At 33.7% G+C, this 22,970-nt stretch overlaps 1 protein-coding gene across 3 annotated transcripts in view; it reads left to right on the top strand.

Moving 5' to 3' along the window:
* The window catches only part of SMAP1 (small ArfGAP 1), a 123,146-nt gene that overhangs the window by 68,729 nt on the left and 31,447 nt on the right, over nucleotides 1–22,970 (top strand). For 2 of the 3 annotated variants that reach the window (XM_039853234.1, XM_039853235.1), the window contains one exon: nucleotides 2,079–2,159. The exons of the other annotated variant lie outside the window; for it this stretch is intronic. In XM_039853234.1, the coding sequence (XP_039709168.1) occupies nucleotides 2,079–2,159 (81 nt within the window). The remainder of the gene's footprint in view (nucleotides 1–2,078; nucleotides 2,160–22,970) is intronic. 3 annotated transcript variants of the gene reach the window in all.

Genomic DNA, 22,970 nt, shown 5'->3' with positions numbered 1-22,970 from the left:
GCGTATCTTTAATTCAATCACTTAAATATAGTTTGATTACAATGAACCCAAATATGGACTTTTCTCTATCTTATAGGACTTCAATAGTTATTCCAGTTTTCTTACTCAGGAGGTCGCCTGTTTCACTGTGTATTTATATACATAGCAACAGAGTTTCAGGAACTATTATTTTACAGTACCAAACACTGCTGTATTTTGTCCTTGTTCAGAAAATAGTTTAAAACAACTTAGGTTCTCATAGTACTCTATGATCTTGCAGCAGCTTTTGATTTTAAAGTAGGATGTGATCTGTGGGTAAATCTGTATTATCTGAGTTTAAAGCTCATGTTTTAAATGTTACTTCAAAGCCTATGTCATGATATCTACCATGCTGGAATCAGAGTAGATGCCAGCCATATTTTGACAGCTGAAATTCCAGTTTTAAGGAGCATCGAATCATTCTCTCCGTCTATTAAACATTGAACTAATTTATTTTTGTTAATTTCTTATGTGCTTACCAATCATAGTGTTTAGAGGGACAAGTTTCTTCCCAACTCTCATGGTAGTGGCTTCCCTGAGAAATAACAGTTCTGAGAGGTTACAGAGCAGTTCATTCCCAGTATATGAGTGACAGTATTCAATCACATTACTTTGCTCACCAAACTTGACTAATATCTAGAAAACATTTTGTAATATATAAAGAATTTTTGCAAACCTCATTTGTTCTTCACTTATAAAGTGGGGATAATATTACTTATGTTGTAAAGTTGTTAGGATTAAATGAATCAAAACTGTCTGGCACATAGTAAGGGATCAGAAAATATTATCTGCTGTTGTAAGGAAGAACAATGCCAAATAGCAGTGCTCCACTGCATGGCAGTGAATGGTGAGACTTGAGAGTTTGGGTTCTGTTGTCCCATGGCCTTACCATTGATTAGCTGTGTTGTTTTGTGCTTTTCTAAGATTTTGTTTCTTCATTTATAAAACAACAATAATGACAGGTTTTTTCTTCAGACAGTTATTCTAAAAATTAAATGAGAAAATAAAATGCTATCACAGTGCCTCGCCCATAGGAAATTTTATTATATCTCTTACGTTATAGCCCAGGAATTGCCAGTATTATCTTTCCTGATTTACAAATAGTAAATATTCTACTCTTGAAAGAGGTAGTGTCAAACACCATTTTAAAGGCACAGGCATAAATGCAGCCTTTAGGCATTTTGACTAAGTTTTGTGTGTTTATTATTCTGCCTTTCCTAGATTTATTAGTTTATATTTTCATACTTGCTACCAGGAAATTAAGGTCAGATCAGTACTCAGTTGCAGTGGTATTCCAGATCTAGGTTTCTATGTATCTCTTCCCTCTAAATGCTTTATGAATAATGCTCTTTATTTAACCTTTATTTCATTTTTCTTTTTTCAGACTGTTTGTAACCCTTAAATTTTTAATATTATATCCTGTTTTATCTTTCTTGGACATGGCAAATTGTGATCATCATACCATTATAGTTTACTGTTGGATCGCACTAACTATGCAGTTGGCTCTGGTCCCCAAGCACTATATTTAACATTTTATCATGAGAAAATTATTGTATTTGCCATTTTTAAAATCACAACACTGTGGGGAATGTTTTATGATTGTTTTTAAAGATTAAAGTGATTATACCCTTTCCCTCTCATGTTTACATGTTATAATCTGTGTTTATCTGTGCGATAAAGAATTGAGGCCTGGTCAGTTCAATTACTTTTTTCCTTATTCAAATTTCAACTTTATGATTGCTGTTAGGAAGCCTAACCTTATGTAAGTGAAAATTTATTAAATAGAGATCTCATTTGTTTAAAACAAACTCTGAAATATCAAAGTTCTAAATTGTCTCAGCTCCATGTTAATTTTTTTAAGAAACAGTATTTTTATTGTATTTCAAAATGTGATCTCAGTGAGAATATGAATTTGCTATGTTAACTTATGTGTTAGTATCGCCAGATATTGTCATCGTTGAATATTTGTATCTTTCTCATGACAACTTAAAATAAAAATGTGTTAAGAGCTGACATTATTTGAAAAGTAGATTTATCAAAAACCTTGGGCTATGTTTTAGAAAGAAAAAGAAAAAAAAAAGGAAGAGAAAAAGAGAGAAAAGGAACCAGAAAAGCCTGCAAAATCTCTTACAACAGAAAAGGTAAAATTCCTTTTTTTTTTAATCTATGAAGTTTACCATCATATTTGTATACTTATATTTGAATGACTTTAGGGATATTAACAATATGCAAATAATCATTCTTCAACAAGTGTTTTTTGAGTGAATACTGTGTACTAAGCATGCCCTCTAGCTTGTTTTATATGATTGTAGTTAGTTACATATGTGTGGGTATAGATCATGTGAGTTCCTCAAGGTAAGTGTTTTCTTATTAATGACATAATGAATGCAGTAATAGCTTGCATGCACAATGAGACTTCCATGAAAGTTTATGAAAAGATAATTCCTGAATAGGCTTTCTGAAAAGACCGTATGCTTAATATTAGCATTTGAATTGGATTTCGAAGTATAGATAGGATAAAATGGAAGACAAGGAGTGTATCAGTTGGAGAGTAAGAACAGACATGGGAACTGAAAATAGACAAAGTATGTATGCATAGGAAAAGAGTTTGAAAACAGATATGTTTATGTACAGAAAGTAGTGAAAAATTAGACCAGAATGGTAGATGGAGCACAAATTGTAGAAGACCTTAAAGTCTAAGTTGATTCTTTTTCAGAGAAGAAGCCTGTTGAAAGCATTTCAAAGTTTCTAAAGTAGATGATACACATAATTCACAAGGTTCTTGTGGAAGATTATTTGGATAGATGCGATTAGACAAACTAGCAGTATAGAGAACATTAGATTTTTGTAAAGGAATTGGTTAAATGATTTATGGCGGCTTGGCTTTGAATGCATTTCATCATATAACTATGGAAGCATGGTAAGGAAATTGTCAGCAAAGGGCATTTTCTTATGCCATATTTGTATCATCGTAAGTTTTAGTATTTGCACTGCATTAATAAAATTTTATATTTTATATATTTCTAGCTCATGTTATGACATTTTCAAATATAGGTGGAAATGAAAACTAAATTTTAGGATTTAAAAAGGGTATTTTGTACCTCACACTCATTAGGATGACTACTATCAAAAAAAAAACAAAGTAACAAGTGTTGGTGAGGATGTGGAGAAATTTGAACCCTTGTGCACTATTGGTGAGAATGTAAAATGGTGCAGCTGCTGTGAAAAACAGTGGTGATTCTTTAAAAAATTAAAAATAATTACCATATGATCCAGTATTTTTACTTCTAGGTATATAGCCAAATGAATTGAAAACAGTGACTCAGACAGATGCTTGTACACCCATATTCATAGCAGCCTTATTCACAATAGCCCCAAAACATATTCTACATGTGTTCTAGCTACTGTGATATCCTGTGTGATTTAAGTGTAAGGCTGACACAGTAACCTTAAGAGTGATTCGATCTGACAGTTTGGTTGCTTTCAACTAACTTATGCTGCCACCATTTTGTATGCGTATATTTAGAAGGATACATGGAAAATTTTCTAAATATTTGGATTGAACGTGGCAACTATTTCAGTACCTTCAGTGTATAAGGCATGCTAAAGGGTTGGGAGGAATATAAAAATGATGAAGATAGATAGTCTCAAGAATCTTAAAATTCAGAAATAGGAAGTGATTGAAAAGGGATGATTTGAAAAATAACTTTAACAAAAGGTTGATACAGTACATAAAACAGGAGAGGTATAGAGCATGGAGATTAAAGAAGCGAGTGTTAACATGTTGGGATTATTAGGAAAGTCTTCATGGAGGTGATTACATTCGACGTGGGCTTTGAAGATTGTTAGGAAGGAGGAGGGGAAGTCAACAGGCAGAGCAAATTGCATGAACAAATGACAAAATTGTAAGGCATATTTTGGCAGTAATGAATAATCCAGTTTAGAGTATAAGACAATGAAATATATGACAAAAATAATATTGAGAGAACCTTAAATTTCATGATAAATAGTAGATCACTTCTGATTTTGAGTGAGGGAAGTATATTGATTTGAGCAATCATTTAGTACAGGGGTCTGCAACCCCCAGGCCACAGACCAGTACCAGTCCATGTCCTCTTAGGAACCAGGCCACACAGCAGGAAGTGCATGGCTGGCAGATGAGCGGCAGGCCAACTAGCTGAAGCTTCATCTATATTTGCAGCCACTCCCCAGTGCTGGCATCACCGCCTCAGCTTCACCCCAGATCATCAGGCATTAGATTCTCATAGGAGCACCGGTTCCTAGTGCCAAAAAAAAAGTTGGGGACTGCTGGTTTAGTTAGATGATATTCTGGCTGCAGAACATAAAATGTGTAGAAGAGAGGAGAGACTTTGAACTATAAGCCAAGCAAGAGATAATTGAGGCTTGATGTAGAATGCTGTCTCTAAAAATAAATTAGCCAGCATTTGCTTCTCTTAGAAGAATGATTGACTTTTTTGTTTTAATGCATTTTACCTTGCTTTTTTAACAAATAAGCTTGTCCAACTTCAAGGATTCATTATATCAAATTCATTCATTTGTTCAGTAAATATTTATTAAGCAGTCTCGGTATATGCAGCACTAGGAAGACAGTGATAAAACAAATATCTATCTGTCTTTATACAACTATATATAGAAACATTTCAAATGCATAAGGTTCTTTATCAAGAAAAGATATTAGTGTGTTGTTATTACCACCACCATTACGTTATATTAGCCAAAAGCATAGAATGACATTATTATTGCCAACTCTCTATATTTATCTCCTGAAAGGTTTTAATTGATCATTAGACTTTAAACTTTATAACATTGGTAAAGAGTTTAAAGACTTAGTACTTTGATTTTAATGATGAATATGCATTTTTTTCAAGGAGTTTTAACAGATGTCAATTTTAGCTATATTGGTGATTTATGGATATTGCATTGAATCTAACAGCTCTCTCCAGTTCTTTCTCTCCCTAAACCAATTTTGATGACAAGACCTCATTCCCAGAAGCAATATTCTCAAACTATGTAAGAATTCTTCTACCCCTAGATGTTTCGATTTAGCAAATCTGGGATAGATCTCCAAAATTTGTATGTTTAACACAGACTCTAATGGAGATGAAATGCAGCAAAAATATATTCTTTTCTTTATTTCACAACCACTAATCTTGTAGAAGCCAAATTTCTATGATTCTGTTAAGTAGATGTCCCTGTTTTTTTCTCTATATACCTTAGGACCTTATTTCTATAGCATTGTAAACTTTAAATTTCTGCTACTGAATGCTAGAAGGGAAAGCAGTCCTTCCTTCATGATTGATAGGAAAAACATCTGGAGGAGGATCTGTTTGATATCTGCTAATTTCTGATCTGTAGGAGGTTTAAAGGTGGGTTTGTATAATTAATCATGGTTCCTTGCAGTGATGAAGAAGAGTGTTGGACATCCCCACTTTTCTGCAAGCTCCTATCCATGCTTTCAGAAAACTGGGACTTTTTTCTCTTCAACCACAGCTCTGGATTAAAGTCTCCACCTCCATTGAAAAGGTTATTTTAAATGACAACCAGTCTAAGTACTTGACTTATTGAGAGTATTCTTTGCTGCTCTTTTGTTCTTTTTTGATTATTATACTTTTCCTAACTGTTGTATTTCTAAGTTTTCAAGCATGTTCACAAAGTTTAAATCTTCTTTGGCTCCATCTCTTTATTGATTGTAAATAGAGATCAGAAAATGAATTTAATATTTATTTTCCACTGCCTGGCTGTTTTGAGTTCCCTGAAAACCAAGTAGAAGCCAGTAAGATCTGTAAGGGAGTAGTGTTACCCATTAAGCCCATTTCAGAACACCCACGGATGTTGAGAATTGTCTTTCAAACATGAGTGTTTATGATTAATAAAATCTCTTTTTTTAAAAAAAGAGTTAATTGTCATGATAAGACTTATTTATATAAATTTGCCTTTATTACAAAATCACAAATCTTTGGGATTTATTTCTCAAAGTATATTGTATTTTTAAATGTAAATTTAGTCCAGATATTTATTTTAAAACTTTATATGGAAAATGTCAAATGTATATACATAACTGTTAGCTTTGGCCCTTGCCCAGTCTTATTTCAGCAAAACCTTTTCTCTCTCTCTCCATATTATTTTATCCATAAATATTTCATTATATATCTCTAAAAGATAAGATCTCTTAAAAAAGAAAATGCCATTATCATATATACCCCCAAAAAGACAATCATTGCTTATTCCTCATCAGATATCCTATAAAGTGTTAGAATTTCCAGTTATCTCATATAAGTCATAAATTTTTTTCCCCCAATGTGTTAGTTTACATCAAAATGCAGATCAGGTTGGTATGTCATTTAAGCTTTTTAACCTAGCAAGTCTTTCTTCATCTCTTCTTTTTTCCTTGTAATTTACTTGGGGGAATAGGTAATCTTTTTTTTTTTTTTTTTAAACAGTAGAATTTTGCTGATTTGCATCTCCATAGTTCTTTTGTCCTCCATAAATAGGTAGTTGATTGAATTCCCATTTGATTTTTTTTTTTTTTTTTTTTTTTTAAAGCTAGACTGTGTGGCATTACTTTTTTTCCATCAGGAGGCACATAATGTTGGACCGTTTCTCTTCTTGATATATTAACCCATTTACCTCAAGACCTTTTCCAGCAATTCATCAGGGGCTGCAAAATGGTGATACCGTAATTCTATTGTTTCTTTTTCATTTAGTAGTTGAAATATTTCTGCTAGTTTTACTTACCTGGTTGTATACATGAGAGATAGCTCGATACTTAATTTACCACTTTTCAGAATAATGAATTGATTCATTAGTATCTTCCAGTTGTGTCCAATTAGGGGTTTTTTTTGTCTCATTATGTATTCATGAATTTAAACATATTTGATGTGTTTTTATGTCTTGCCATTTTAAACCTTTGATGGGAAGCTTCTTCAGGTTGGCTCCTGAGTCTTTTTGTGATGTAACTGCATTAGTATGATAATTTCCTTAATATTTGGTGTGATAATTATTTTAAGCTTATCTTCTGTCCACATCGCCTGCTCCAGACCTGTCATCTGCTATTTTACTAGGGAGCTCTGGTTCCTTTTAGTGGAAAAGTGTATTTCATTACCACATTATAGGTCCTAGGGGTGCTCATTGTCAGGCTGTATATAATATACAGTTTTTTAAATTTAAATTGTTTACTCTCTGTACCTGTCATTTTATAGAAAAAAGTTGTGACTAGTGATAGCAAATCAAGAAGAGAATGTGGACTTGAATTTATTACTTCATAATTTATTGTTTTGTTAGTTGAAAAAAATGTGTCAGTGACCTTGTTCGATTTAAGAACTGCTGCTCAAGAATCACAGGCAGCAGTTTTCTTTCCATTCCCATTTCTCCATTATTTTCACTTTTCCCCATTTCTAAATCCTATTTTAGAATATGCTAGTACATTAAATATTTATAGGGTATACTCAGATCTATATATAATGAAAGCCTATTGCTATAGTTTTCATATTATGCTGTTTTGCCACATGTGAATGTATTTGCAATCAAAACAGAATAGGAAGATTATAATAGACATTTCTTTTAAGAACTGGTATCTAGGAGATACTTTCGACTTTTGGGGTAGGATGTTGAGGTAGATAAATGGTTTGTTTATCAGACCTACTTTCCCCATCTTCCCTTTTTTCTTTCCTGGCTTCCTAACCTTCTTTCTTTCAGAGAAAGAAAAGGAGCTGGGTTGATGAACACTAGATCTGTGGTAGCAGAAGACTGTCCTTTGAGGAATGTGTTGGCATTCCTCAAACTGGATTGTAATATTTACTACTGAAAGTATAATCATGGAAGTCTTTTTACTTTTAGTTTATAGAAAAATTATTCTAATAACATTTCCTAGTTATATATTTTTCTTTCATGTTATTTTTAAATAACAGCTTATTTGAAATATAATATACATTATAAAATTCACCCATTAATGTATACAACTCAGTGGTTTTTAGTATATTGTTCGAATTGCACAGCTATCACCATTGTCCAATTTTATAACACTTTCATCGCCCCTAAAAGAAACCCCATAGCTTTTAGCAGCCACTATTATGGCAACTACTAATCTTTCTGTCTCTATGGATTTGTCTATTATGGACATTTCATATAAATGGTATCCTATAACGTGATATTTTGTTACTGACTTTTACTTAGCATAATGATTTCAAGATTTATCCATGTCAGAGTATGTAACAGTACCTTATTCTTTTTGTTGTTGCAGTTAGGAAGCAAAGAAATGGTCATTCTCATCAACAAATTATGAGCTGTCAAGAATTTTTAAAAATATGCTTAAATGATTCAAGAGTAAGACGAACTAGAAGTAGTCATTTATTAGAGAGAGACTGAAATATAAAATTGCCCATTTCAGGTCTATATACTGTCAGAACCAGAAACGTGGGATTAAAATTTCAGTTTTCTGTGTTTCAATTCTTATTGAAATTTTTAATGTAGTTTTTCACTCTCCTTTTAGTCTGACTTTTCTAAAGTAAGCATAATGTGACTTGAAAATATAAGGAACTAAAAAGAATTACTTAGACACAGATGGTAAATGGTGAGAACTATTTATCCTGATAAACTAAGGGTTTAAATTGACTGCTAAAGGGAATATCCTTGATACAGTTTTTATTAGAACAGAATATGTTGAAGCCACATCATAACAAAATTAATATTTTTAAAAATTTGAAATAGGACATCACACATATTGTTACTTAAATCTAAATTCTAATAAGAAAGGAACATTCTGCTGAGTTGGCAGAAACATGCCTCTACTTAAGATCATTTTGGAAAGACTCGTCTTAGCTCCTGATTTCAAGCAGTGGAATGAATTCAGAATCCCCTGTTTTTCTGTATTCCTTGTCCATAGGGCTATGTAGGACATTGACTTTGATTTTACTCTCTGCTTTGCTTTTACTATTTGATTTCTGTTACAGGAAGGTGTTTACCTCAATTCTGAGCCTGACTCATCTTATGGGTTTTTTCATTTAATACTCTGTCATGTGTTTGAAGGTGAAAGGATGTGATTAAGGATGAGATTCTGGAGCCATGTTGGCTACAGAATAAGTGAAAACTAATAACTAATTTAGAGAATATCTTCTTTTGGTTAAATAAACTTGACCTAAGATACACACCAAATAGAAATTTACCAAATACAAGGAATATTTTTTGGATAGAGATATTGTTTAGATTTTCATGTCACTATTTTTATACAGTAAATGTTAGGAAAAAGTCATAATTGATGTTATAAGCTTTGTCAAGAGGAGAAAGGGAGAAGAAAACTATTTGATGGTGATAGGTATGATATGTCGTGGTACAGAGACTAGAGAAAATTTTAAAATTTTATACATTATTCAAGGTAATTTTGAGCCAGTGATAAAATTTTTATCTAGGACAATCCCGCAAATATTTTTTGTTATTTTTTTCCCCACTTAATTATATAGAATAAGTTAGGTTACTTTCTTATAAACAGGCATTATTTAGAAGCCAGCTTTTCACCATTATGGAAGAATCTTTAAATGAGCATTTAAATTTCTAGACTCTTCTCCTTTAAATAGGCTAAACTGTCACACATAAGTGAGCTAATCAATACAACCACTAACTGTAATTCAAGGGAGTAATCAATAGCTGCTGGATTTATTCTTTATAGAATATAAAGTTTGACTTCTCTATCCTTTTTTTCTCAGTAAAACGAGCATTCCAAAATGTTACTCTGGGTTTCACTTCAAATTGCTGTTGGGATCCCCCCTTCGCCCCAGTTTTTTAAGATGTCTAATTTTTTAAAGAGAAAATTAAGAGAATTTAAAAAACTTCTGTAATTATATTACAAATGTATGTCTATCTGAAAGTGACCTTTTGTAGCTCGAGATTTTAATTTAGAAGTTAAATTAGTTTTTAAAAAATTTTTAACCTTTTTATTGAAGTATAACATCTTGAGTTTATATCTCTGAATTTTTACAAATTTACACAGCACTCCTCCAAAGTTAATCACTTGAGCTAATCACTATTAATCACTGTCCAGATTTCTGTCAATATAGATATATTTTTGTCTGCTTTTAATTTTATGTAAATGAAATCATACAGTACATACTATTTCTGTGTCTGTTTTCTTTTGTTCATTGTATCTGAGATTTATTCACGTTATTGTGTGTTCTTTTCTTATTGTTACATATTATTCTGTTGTCTACCTGTGCCATACTTAATTGTTTCATTCTCCTGATGGTTGACACAGGTAGTGTTTGGTTTAGAATTTTGATGAATACAGCTGCTATAAACATTTTTATACATGCCTTTTGGTAAACATATACACATAGTTTATTGGGTATATATCTAACAGTAGAAATTCTGGGTCATAGGGTATGTGTATATGTCCAGCTTTAGTCTTTCTGCCAAAGAGTTTTCCAAAGTGATTATACCAATTTATATTTTCTTCAGTATTATTTGATAAGTTACAGTTACTTTGCATTTTTTACAAAAACTTGGTATTGTCATTTAAAAAAAGAATCTGATATAGAAACTAGTATTAATACTCTGTTGTTGCAGATTAAGTATACAGAATGTCCTGGCAGTTGAGAGGTTATCTTTAAATGAGTAAATAATTTAAATAGCTTGAAACAGATGTTACTACTACATGAAAGTTCTTTCAGCCAAGATGGTTTACTCTCTTCTTATTGTTTTACCTAGTTTGAAACAGAATTGAGTAGCTAAAATAAAAATTATTGTCTTATAGAAAGCAATAATAAGATGATAGTAACCTTATTTTGTTAAGTAACTATACACTAAAATGCCCTCAGCCCTAAGAGGAAAAGGAATGAGCTGAAGTTGTAATAGCTTTTTAATACTTGTCTATTATTAAAGTAACTATGATGATAAAGAATGTATAAGTTGTGGCAGAAAACCATATTTCAGGTTCTATTACAGGCTTGTAGTAAATTGCAGACATTTTTTTTCTTCATGAAATTTCCAAGATGTTTTTTCAATCATTTAAAGTTTTATTGCAAATGAAGCAATAAAAAGAGAAGAAATCCAATTACTTTATGTGTAAAGCTTTCATTTCCTATTTAATGAAAGAATGGAAGACTCTTTTTCAGTAAGCATGCGAGCTTTACAGTCCCTCACAGTAAATTAGAAATTTCTTTAAGTAGAAAATAAGAAAAATATTTCCTCAGTAAATGCTCTGATGAATGATAGTTTTACTAAGTTAAAGCCTATGCTTAAGAATGTTGCAGCCAAGGTAGAAGGGTCAACAATTAGATTTATGGATCATTGAAGGTAAGAAAAAGTCAACACTTGCTTGATGTTTAACATATACCAGACATTGTTCTAAGCCATTTATGTATATCATTTTATAGTCTTCACATCAGCTCCATGAGGTTGATACTGTTATCATCATCCACTGATGAGAACCTGAGAGACACAGGTTTGGTAATTTATTCATGGTCACAAAGCTATTGAGTAGCCAAGCCAAGATTTGAATCTGAATGTCTGTTTTCAGAATGTATACTCTTAACCAGTATGCCATCTGGCCTTATAGTGTATTATTATTACAGCCAGAAGTGGAGAAAGAAAGAAGAAAGGTCAAGGGATTAACTAAATTTCTAAGTGCCATGCATTGTGCTAAGCATTTTATGTGTGCTAATTAATTCTCATAGTAACCATAGTTTTAATATAGTTGTCATACAAAGGAGAAACATTAGAGTCAGTGAGTGATTTTACCCAGGGTCACACATTTCACAATTACTAGAGCAAATCAATTTAAACTGCTAATATCCATTGGGAAGTAGCATGCCGTTTATGTTATTGGGACAGGTGTTCCAGTATGAGTGTTCTGGAGTGATTCAACATACAATCTATGCTAAATGATGGCAACATGGTATAGTAAACAGAATATGGACTATGGGGCCAGAAAGATCTCAGTGTTCATGATTAAAGCTTAATTTTAAAATAGTAATTCAGTTTGTTTATAAGCATATTTGGATGGGTTAGTTCATCTGCCTAATCCTAGGTACACTCAAATTATTCAACAAATGTGTAAGGATTGCCTGATATTTTATAGGCACTGTAACAGTCTCTTGGGATATAGAAGTAAATAAATCAGACAAAATCCCTGACCTTTAGAGTTTACAGTCTAATCAAGTGGACTTAGTTGTGATTTCCTTTTGGGAAACTCTGATCATGTTGATAACTGTCCCCTTGCTTTCCTCCTGGCAAAGCTGATAGGTTAGGAGCTGATGTGGTTCATTTCCAAGAGCCTCCAGAGACAAACGTGTTTTGGTCTCACCTGTGCTAGCTTTCTCCAGGACCATCAGTTTTCTATATCTGACTGGGTGTTCTAATTTCCGTATGCATTTATTGAGAATCTTTTATGTGATGGATCTTATTTTAGCATTGGGGGTGCAAAGATGACATCAGAAAAAAATAGGTGTCCTCTGAGAGCTTATAGTCTGGGAGAAAGATGAGGAACAGAGGGAGAAGAGAGGAGGAGGTCTTTTGTCTCCTACCTATGATCTCTCCATAAGCCCTTCCTTCACTCTTTTATTCTATAAAAACTAGTCAGAATATATATAAGCAGAGATGTAAGGCTTCATTGTGTGTGTCCCTTAACCCCAGTCAGTCCCTATTCCTAGCCCATGGTGATCCCTCAAGTATTCCTTGAAGGGAGGAAAGTAGGAAGATATATTTCCAGATGTATATGTATTTTGTTTTCTGGTTCATGTGCTTAATTTTAGTTGCTCTTTCAATTATATTTTCATATATCCCTTTTTTCTGATATTATAACATGTATACTAGTCATTGTATGTAGGAAGTCCTTATTGAAAAAACTATTTAGTCACTGCAACTGAGTCATCATATGAAAAGATTTCAAGTAGATAATGTTGGAAAACTGCTCTAATGTTGGAAAACTGCCACTGTCAAATGAAGATTTGATAGAGGTAAGCAGTTAACAATCAAAAGAAGAGAAAATTGCTGAAGATGTAACATATGTGCCTCAAAATAGAATGATTTAAATAGTCCTCCTGACTTAGCAAGTTCCACAGTCTCATTCTACTCACTTCCTTTTGATGACCCTGTTCTCCTCGAGTGATACCACTGTCTGGCAAATACCGATTAAACCCAATTATTGTCTTTTTCCACATCCTCAGTTAAGCAGGAACTCTGTCTCCTGACCATTCTCTCTTTCAATTCATGGCTGCAGATCTCAAATGGGCATTGAATATTGTCTTGCAGTCCAGTTACACTTTGCTCTTTCCTAGTATATTTGCCTTCTAGTTTTCCAAAGAATTATTTCATGCTTTCTCTTCTCTCAGTGAACATGTTACACATCCCATTTCAATAATGTTTATGCTTGCTTCATATTTGATTGAAAAAATAGCAGTCATATAGGAACTCCCTTATTTTCCAACCATCAAAATGGCCTGCATCTGTGCTCTACCTTTCCTCTTGATGGAATGGACAGGTCCTCTACCAGCTGCTCTAACTGGGCTCTGGATAGTTTACCTTACAACTTCATTCTTTATTTATGCCCCCTGTCCTGCTTCCTCAGTTTTTTCCTTTCTACTGTATCGTATTACCTCCAATTATTATTGCCTCTAGGTACCACCCTTTTCCAAAGGGTCATCTTTGGTTGTTGTTTACATTTTCTTATTCAAGGTTTCTCTTCACTGCATTCTACTCCAGTTTCTGTTTGCATCTCTCTCTCGACACTCCTCAAATCAGGGTCACCAGTTACATTCATGTTGCCAAATTTAGTGGCTTTTTCTGTTCTTATCTTTCTTATAAGTTTTCTATACATGATCCCCATTCTCCTGGTTTTATTCTAACTTCATTACCTATTTCTTCTAAGTATTCTTTGTTGGCTTTATGTCTTCTGCCAGATCCAAAATATAAGTCCCTAGTTCAGTGCTGGGCTCCATTCTTTTTTGCACTCTCTGCCTAAATGACCTTAGTTATATAGCTCTAGCTATCAAGGACACGCTAATGGCTCCTAAATCTATATCTCTAAGCTTGACCCAGCCTCAGAACCCTGGGCTTATGTATTCAGCAGTCTTCTTATCATTTCCTTGTAACAGATGTCTTAGACTGAACATGGCCATAACAGAAATCTTGATCTTTGTCTGTTGTCTCCCTATCTCAAGAGATCACAAGTAGCTCACTGAGTTACTTAAGGAAAACTCTGAGTTGACCTTGTTTCTCCTTTCCCTCACTACCTTTGACATATCACTTGCATCAGTAAATCCCAGTAACTATACCTCTCTCTCCATTTTCACTGTTACTACCCTAGATCAAGCCACCATATCTCTTTCCTGGACCTCTGCAATAGCCTCTTAAATGTTTTCCCTGTTTCTCTGATTTGTCTTTTTAAAAGTAAATCAGATTATGTTACTTTCTTGCCTAACACCTTCCAGTGACTTCCCATTGTACTTTGAATGACATCCTTAGACCTTGTCCTATAAATCCTTATACAGTGAAGTCTCATGCCCCAGTCTATGTCTCCAACTTCACCGCTTTTCCATTCTTTCCCTTATTTACTGTGCTCCAGCCATCCCTTTTTTGTGTTCCCAAAACAGATCAGACTCATCGAGACTTCAAGACATTTGTATGGTTTGCCTTGCCTAAAATGCTTTCTCCCATTTTCTCATGAGCTCCTTCTTGTCATTCAGATTTTAATTTAAACATCACCATAGAGACCTACCCTGAACACCAAATACATAGTAACCCATAGTCAATTCTTGCTTACAACATCCTATTTTAATTTACTCTATGGCACTTAATACTATTGGTTTATTTGTAATTATTCGTTTTACTGTCTGTTTCTCACCTCTCCCTCCTCCCCAGTGCCTAGGACAGTGCTGAGCATGTTGAGGCTTAATTATTGAATAAAAGAGTAACAATCGAATAAGTAGTTCTTGTGCAAAATGATTGGAAAAAATGATCATCTTTATACTTGTGCTATTGGGAAAGCTGAACATGAAAAGTGACAGTTTAGGAGAGTGAAGGCAACTGAAGAGTAATTGCTACTTAAGATCAAGAGAAAAATTTAGTTCTTGGCTATTTACTTTGCTTATAATGCAAACAGATCACTTTACTATATAGCATGAATGTTGAATGAACAGAGACCAGAGGTGTTAAATAATCTTTAGGAGGTTTAAAACAAATAACAACCACTGAGAAAGTAAAGCTTTGTATTCAGGGTGTTTTTTCCCCTTCAGCTGATACTTCTAATAACCTACCTTCATAAAAATTTTCAAATCTGAAGACAAAGAACAACAAATGTTGGTGAGGATGTGGAGAAAAGGGAACCTTCATACACTGTTGATGGGATTGCAAATTGGTACAGCCATTATGGAGAACAGTCAGGAGGTTTCTCAAAAAATTAAAAATGTATATACCTTTTGACCCAGCATTTACACTTCTGGGTATTTATCCAAAGAAAACTCAAACAATAATTCATAAAGATCTATGCACCCCTGTATTCACTGCAGCTCTATTCACAATAGCCAAGATTGTGAAGCAGCATTAATGCCCATGACAGACGATTGGATAAAGAAGTTATGGTTCATATATACAATGAATATTATTCAACCATTAAAAAATGAAATCCTACCATTTTCAATGACATATATGGACCTGAAGGTTATTATGCTGAATGAAATAGAGAAAGATAAATACCGTATGATTTCACTTATATGTAAATCTAAGGAACAAAAAGAACAAACTAATCAAAAACAGATTCACAAATCTAGAGGACAGTCTGGTGATGGCTAGAGGGGAGAGGTGTTGGGGACTGGGCGAAAGGGGTGAAGGCTTAAAGAAGTACAAATTAATAGTTGATACATGGTCACGAGGATAAGGGGCACAGTATAGGGAATGCAGTTAGCATTAATGTAATGGCTAGATGGAGAGCCAGTGGAGAGAAGTAGGAATTATAGATCGTTTTATAAACTATATAAATGTCTAACCAATGTATTGTATACTTGAAACTAATGGTGAAATTAAATTTAAAAAAATAAGGAAAAGAGATAAAATCACCATTATAATACTGGAAAGTATTTAGCCAAACTATAAAAGATATTTTACCTGTTGGTATTATAGCAAAAAGAGTCCAGGTGGATTAATTATTAATAAATCTTTGTAGTTCTAGGAGGGTTAGTTAATACAGTACTGATAACTAAACTAATTCATGTCTTTTAATGATGTATCTTAGAATGTCTTTATGGGCTTTACCATTTAAAAAGGTATTTTCCTTCACTAAAGATTCTGTACAGTACCTGATAGACTGTATGGAAATGTATACACTAGCCCTTGATGAGACCCAGTAGTACCCACATCCACACAGGCATTTCTGCAGAACAGAGATATTCAGGGCCCACATTAGACTTTATTTGCAGATCCTTAATGTTTTAGAGCTGGTAAGGATGTAAGCAATCTCATCCAACCCTCTTATTCTTCAGATGAACAAATGGGAGCTGGCGTGAATATATAGTCTGTAACTGTTGTCAGGACTCAAATCCCCACAGCTCCTGACCTGAATCTCTGCCAGTGATAACTAGTTTTTAATAGTTGTTTTCAATTGATAACAATACATTTGGAACAAGCAGTGAGTATGCATATCTAATAATGGATGCAGTCTTCCTTTATCAGTTGACCATTTGTGCTTACCCAAACCCTGCAGGAAATACTTTGCAGCTTTCATTTTTGTCTCTGACTTTGGAACTTGAACAGTAATTTTTCATACACGGTAATCTGTTATTGGTTGTTGGTGAAATATCTGATAACTTATATAATGTGTTCAGTTGTCTTGAAAGTTTTTCCTCACACTCCTCCTCATCTAGCATCAGTAAGCTGAGGGGCCCATATTTCTCTAGCAGAACCAGGAGATAAGAGTTTGAAATTATCTACCTTTCCCTAGTTTAAAAAGAAGATAAAGCTGGAAGTAAAGTGTTGAAAGATAGCATTGTATTATTCTGAAGTAGCCACAGCTAAGTGCCAAAGAGAGAGAATTTCTGTTCTTCAAGAGAAAAGGAGACCAGGTTGGATTGGAAGCTAATGGGGGCCGGGGGAAAGGAGAGAGGTTAATAGTAGTAGTGTTTGTAGTAAGGGCCGTAGCAACAGTAATAACTGCAGTAGCAATACAGCACTTTAACTCAAAGAGCACAGTCTAGATCCTTATATACTGATGTGACTCTAAGATTACCATTAACTAATGAAAGTAAAAAATAAAAACATGGATTTATTGCATGTGAACTTCATAAATAAGTTGTTATTATGGTTGTATTGGTTGTGATAACAGTAAGTTATATCTGAATGGGTTTATTACCAAATTGCTAGAATGCTTATGAATTTATGATAGTAAGTATCAAATAATGTTATCTCACTAATAACTGTATGAAATAACATTCTGAAATCAAGTAGCTATAAAGTATTATATTCTGTTCATTACTAACATTTTATTTTGTTAGATTTTTTACTTTATTAAAACCAAGAAATTTAAATAGTGAAAACATCCTCTGTATTTGAGGATTAAGTGAGTAGTTTCTGACACTTTCAACTTCTGCTTGCAGTATAGATTTAATGCATCATCTGAAAGCAAACAATGAAAGGTTGAAATTCTCTACTAGGTTTCTTATGATCCAGTAATGATTTTTAGAGAGTTCCCAACCTAACTATAAAGGAACTCTTGAAACACTGTAAGATGTCTGAGAAAGCAGGCTGACATTACATAGTACCACTCAAATTATGTTTGGTAATGCTATGTTTTGGTGATGGTAACTGATAATCTGTTGATACATAAAGCCATCAGCTTCTGAGATCATAATAAAGGAGTTAAATTGTAATAGAATATTAAAATCTCAAATGTTTATAATGTTGATTTTTACAGTTTACAGCACTGCTGTAATATATATCTCATTTTGCTTCATATATTCATTCTCTAATGTTCTTCCTTTTTTTTGTAGTTCTTAGTTTCTGACTTGTGTCATTTTTCTTCATTCTGAAGAACTTTTAACATTTCTTGTGAGGCAAGTCTACTGAGAACAAATTTTCTCAATTTTTGTCTGAATAAGTCTTTACTTATCCTTCACTTTAGAAGGATAGTTTTGCAGGACATAGAATTCTAGGTTTGTGGAGTTTTTTTTCTTTCAACACTGAATGTTTGAAGTGCTTGCTGGTTTCTAAGAAGACATTAAATGTAATTCTTTATTCTTCTGTAGGTAAGTCCCTCCCCACAACCCCTACTCCCTACCTGGCTTCTTTCAGGGCTTTATCTTTGATTTTCTGTAGTTTTAAAATGATATGCCTAGGTGTATTTTTTCTTAGCATTTTTCCTGCATGGTGTTCTCTGAGCTTCTTGGATCTGTGATTTTGTGTCTGATGTTAATTTGGGGGAATTCTCAGTCACTATAGCTTCAGCTATTCATGTACTCTTTTTTTCTTCTCCTTCTGGTGTTCCATATAAGTGTGTTATACCTTTTATAGTTGTCCCACTTAGATATTCTCTTCCTTCCTTCCTTCCTTCCTTCCTTCCATCCTTCCTTCCTTCCCCTTCCTTCCTTCCTTCTTCCTTCCTTCCTTCCTCCTCCTTCCTTCCTCTCCTTTCCTTCTTTCTTTTCTTTCTTTTCTTTCTTTCTTTCTTTCTTTCTTTTTCCAGTCCATCTTCTCTTTGTTTTTCCATTTTGGAAATTTCTGTTGACATATCCTTAAGCTCAGAGAGTCTGTCCTCAGCCATGTACAGTCAGCTGAATGAAGCATCCTTCATTTCTGTTATACTATTTTTAACCTGTAGCATTTTAAAATTCTTTCTTGGAATTTCTATTTCTCTGCTTACATTACCCATCCGTTTTTGCATGTTGTCTGCTTTTCCCATTAGAGCCCTTCGTATATTAATCATATTTGTTTAAATTCACAGTCTGATGATAGTTCTGACATCCTTGCTATATCTCAGTGTGGTTTTAATGCTTGTCCGTCTCATCAAACTGTGTTTTTGCCTTTTAGTATACCTTGTAAGTTTTTGTTGAAAGCTGAACATAATGTACTAGGTGAACAGTACTCATAAATAGGCCTTTTTAGTAATGTGATGGTGAGGAGTGGGAGGAGAGGAAGCATTCTATAGTCTTTTGTGATTAGGTCTCAGTTTTTTAGTGAGCCGGTGCTATGAAATTCACAAGTAGCTCTGTTTTTTCCCCCACCTTAGGTAGGATAGGATGGCTGGAAGGGGGCTGAAGTTGGGTGTTTACCTTCCCCAGGTAGGCTAGGCTCTGCTAAAACTCCATTGGGTTGATTGTAATGAAATATTTTCTCTTGAGGGCAGGTTTTTTAAAGAACAGGATGGTCTGGTATATTTCAAAATGTTTACTCTTTCCTTCTCCATGCCAAAGCCAGAGGAGGTTCCCCCACCCTTTTCTTGATGAGAATCTTGGTTATGCTTCTGGAGTTTGTCAATTAAAGTTCAGGTTTTTTACCCTGGTGCTGGGTTTCTGCTCCACTCAGTTGTAATTCTCTGTGTTCTCCTGTCTGTCTCTCCAGTTTGGGGGCCTGTGGTTTTTTATCCTGTGACTTCAACTGTCCGATGAATCTAAGAAGAATTGTCGATTTTTCAGTTTAACTTTTTACTTGTTAGGATGGAATGGTAACCTTGAAGCTGCTTATGTGCCAGAACAGACTGGAAATCTTGTTATACTTATTATTTTAGCAGCTATAAGGTCAATATGACAGGTATAATTCTTATTATACTAATCAAAAATCGAGGCTTAGAGATAGGGCCAGCTACGTAACTTGCAGGGCCAGACCAAAGTGAAAATTAGAGGCCCCTTGATAGGAAAAAAAAGAGAGAAAAGCACTATTAAAGGTACTAAAATATAAAGTTTTTTTCTTTCTTCAGTCTCTCAGTTTATCAAAGTGTCTTTTATTTGCTATTTACTATTCTAAATAAAGAAAAAAATTTAATTTACATTATTAACATGAATTTTATCTTTCATCTTTATATTTTACAATACAAGTTTTAATTGCAAACATGAGCATTTAACTCATGTGGAATCATCAAAATTATGCAATTTGTATTTCTCATCTTGTACATGGATGTGTATTTTGTTCTTATTGAAATAGTGTGAACAGTGCACAAAACACTCTACTATTTTTATTTTACTTCTTGATATGCACATATTCAATCAATACTCTACTTTTGGTTGACTGATGAGTGAGTAAGGACTGAAAAAGGAACTGTCAGTTGTTCTGTTTTTTTCTTCTGTCATCATTTTCACTGTTAAGTAGTTGGCTGATAAAGTGAAGTGACATATATAAGAAAAGATAGGAGTTTGAGGTCTTTCTTATTTCTTAGACTACCATTGCTGATGCTTTCTGCTTTCAAAATAAGTTCTGGTTAAAAGAGAAAGCATGGCCTCTTAGGGCTGTCAGCACCCTATTTTACTTACTCTGTTGTAGACTTAACACTCTTACCCTGTGATCACTTGACTCTTCACACAGGAATTATGCGCTCATGGAATATTGTGAGCACTATATGCAAATGGACAGCAAGGAATGGTGGGGGACACACATATTGCATGTATCTCTTGTGCTTACATTTATGTTCTTTTGTTGCATTGGATTTACAAAATTAAATTCAAAGATAAAATAAAGAATTTCAAGATGCTGTAGCAGAGAATAAACCTCTCATGGGGCTCTGTGAGACTACATGCCCGTGAAGCTGACCCTGCTCAGATATTAGGCAACTTGTTTAAAGTCACATCTGAGAAATGTCCAAGCAATTTTTAAAACTTGAATATTTGGCTATTTTTTTTCTTTCATAGTTTTGCTAATTACTAAATGGTGATTATATTAGAAAAATACTCTTTTTCTCTTTCTGCAAACCCCCAGACTACTGTGTAAAACAAGGATAACAATAGTAAGATAAATGTGAAAGGCATAGATGTAAATACAATCCACTTCTTCTATTGGATTTACTGACTTCTTTGAGCTTCCAGAGAACTTCTTATTTTTTTTCACTCCATTGCACTGATCTGCAGTGAACCAAAATTATACTTGCTTGACTAGAATGGAATATAAGCTTCTTAGGATTAGGAACCATGTCTTATTCATCTTTGTATCTGTAGTGCTTATAGGACCTGCCACCACAGCCACCTCCAGCTGCTCATTTATAAAGCATCTGTTATGTGCTAGCCACTATGGAAGAGACTCTCTCTATATTATTTTACTTAATCACAAAAATCCTGTAGTATTACTTTAAGGAAATTTAACAAAGTAGGCATTCTATATTTGTGTTGAATAATGAGAAACTTTGCAACCCAGTGTATAAAGCACTATACATAGGTCTTCTTTGAGAAACTATACAAACTAAGTGGGGAACCAGAAGATTAAAGATAGGCAAATGTCCAGATTTTTAGAAGGAAGATGTAAGTGGATTATGAATGCTGTTATTGAGCTTAACGTCAATTCTTTATGAAATTCAAATGAGATTTATTTTTAATGACTTCTTTTTTTTTCAAAGTGTTAACAGCAGTCACTAGTTACCTACATGGGTTCCCTAAGAACAATTCCTGTCAGACTAAGCTTACTGGTCAGGATCCTTAGATATTCTTCTGGTCAAGATGTAGGCACATAGGCCTGGTTATCAGATTGTAGGTGGATTTTGAGCTGGAGGACAGCTTTACACAGAGAAGTCCAGTTAATAGAAATGATATTAATGTCAAGGAGTTCACTGCGTTCTTCCGGGCTCAACCCTGGACTTTGTTCATTTCAGCATTTTATTAATGGAGTACGTCCATGTCATATTTCAGATTTTCAAATGACCAAACAACAAAGATTAGTTAAGACATTGCATGACAGAATCAATTCCTCAGAAAATCATATACACAAAATACCAACGAATTGGATAAAAATAAAATTCTGGAATAAGTGCACCCAAACTTCAACTACCATGAATATAATAGCACAAAAGAAACTGTCGGGGAATTTTAGGTGACTGAGGACTGGGTATGAGTTAGTGGTTGGCCATGACCACTTAGAGGGTCAGTGCTCTACTTTTTTATTCCTTTATTTTATTTTTTGGCATGTCTCCGTCATGGAGAATAGGGATAAGTGGGTAAATATTACAAGTTGCCTGAAGAGGAAGCTTTCTAAGGTTTAGCATTGTTCAAATATAGAATATGCTATATCATATCTAGTGATTCCACAAGACTGGAACATTTTCTTAGAGATTTGCCATGTAAGAGAGATATTAGAAGTGTTTTATGTGTCATATAATAAATTCAGTAAATGTCCTCCTTTCTGTTCTGAAATTTACATTAATCTTTGATACTTCTTCAGCCCAGTGAAATATCATTTGGGATTGTAGTGTCCCCAAGCCATATAGTGAGCCATCTACTAAAAGATGTCCATATGGTTGGGGAAATAAAATGGAGATGACAGTTCTAAATTGAACCTAAAAATACAATTTAAGAAAGAATATTAAATTAAAAAACAGAGTACACTATGTATTGACAGGTTTAATGTGAAAACAATCTACAAGTATATTACAACACATGGTAAAGAGGAAAAAGGGAAACTTTAACAAGATTCTGAATAAGTAAAACAAAAGATATTGGGAACAAATAGAGTTTTGTGCAAGATTACTTCTCACATAAAATGGTTTTAAACAAGATTGTGTATAATTTGGTTATGAAAGCACACATACAAGCACATATGTAGTAATTTTAGCTATCTTTAGTTGGAATGTAAGAGTAATTTTTATTAACTTATTGATACCATACCATCAGGTGGCTTTAATGGGTGAACAACACAGATGATACAGTATTTGAATTATTTTTCTACTTTATAGCAGTATATATGATTATGTACAACCCAACAATTTTTGAGTCACTTGTCATTCATATGTTTTTACTGAGTAGTTTAACAAAGGTTAAATCCTA

This window comes from Pteropus medius, unplaced genomic scaffold (assembly GCF_902729225.1).
Source record: "Pteropus medius unplaced genomic scaffold, Ma_sr-lr_union100, whole genome shotgun sequence".
NCBI lineage: Eukaryota > Metazoa > Chordata > Mammalia > Chiroptera > Pteropodidae > Pteropus > Pteropus medius.
This window is presented reverse-complemented; position numbering and strand designations above follow the sequence as displayed.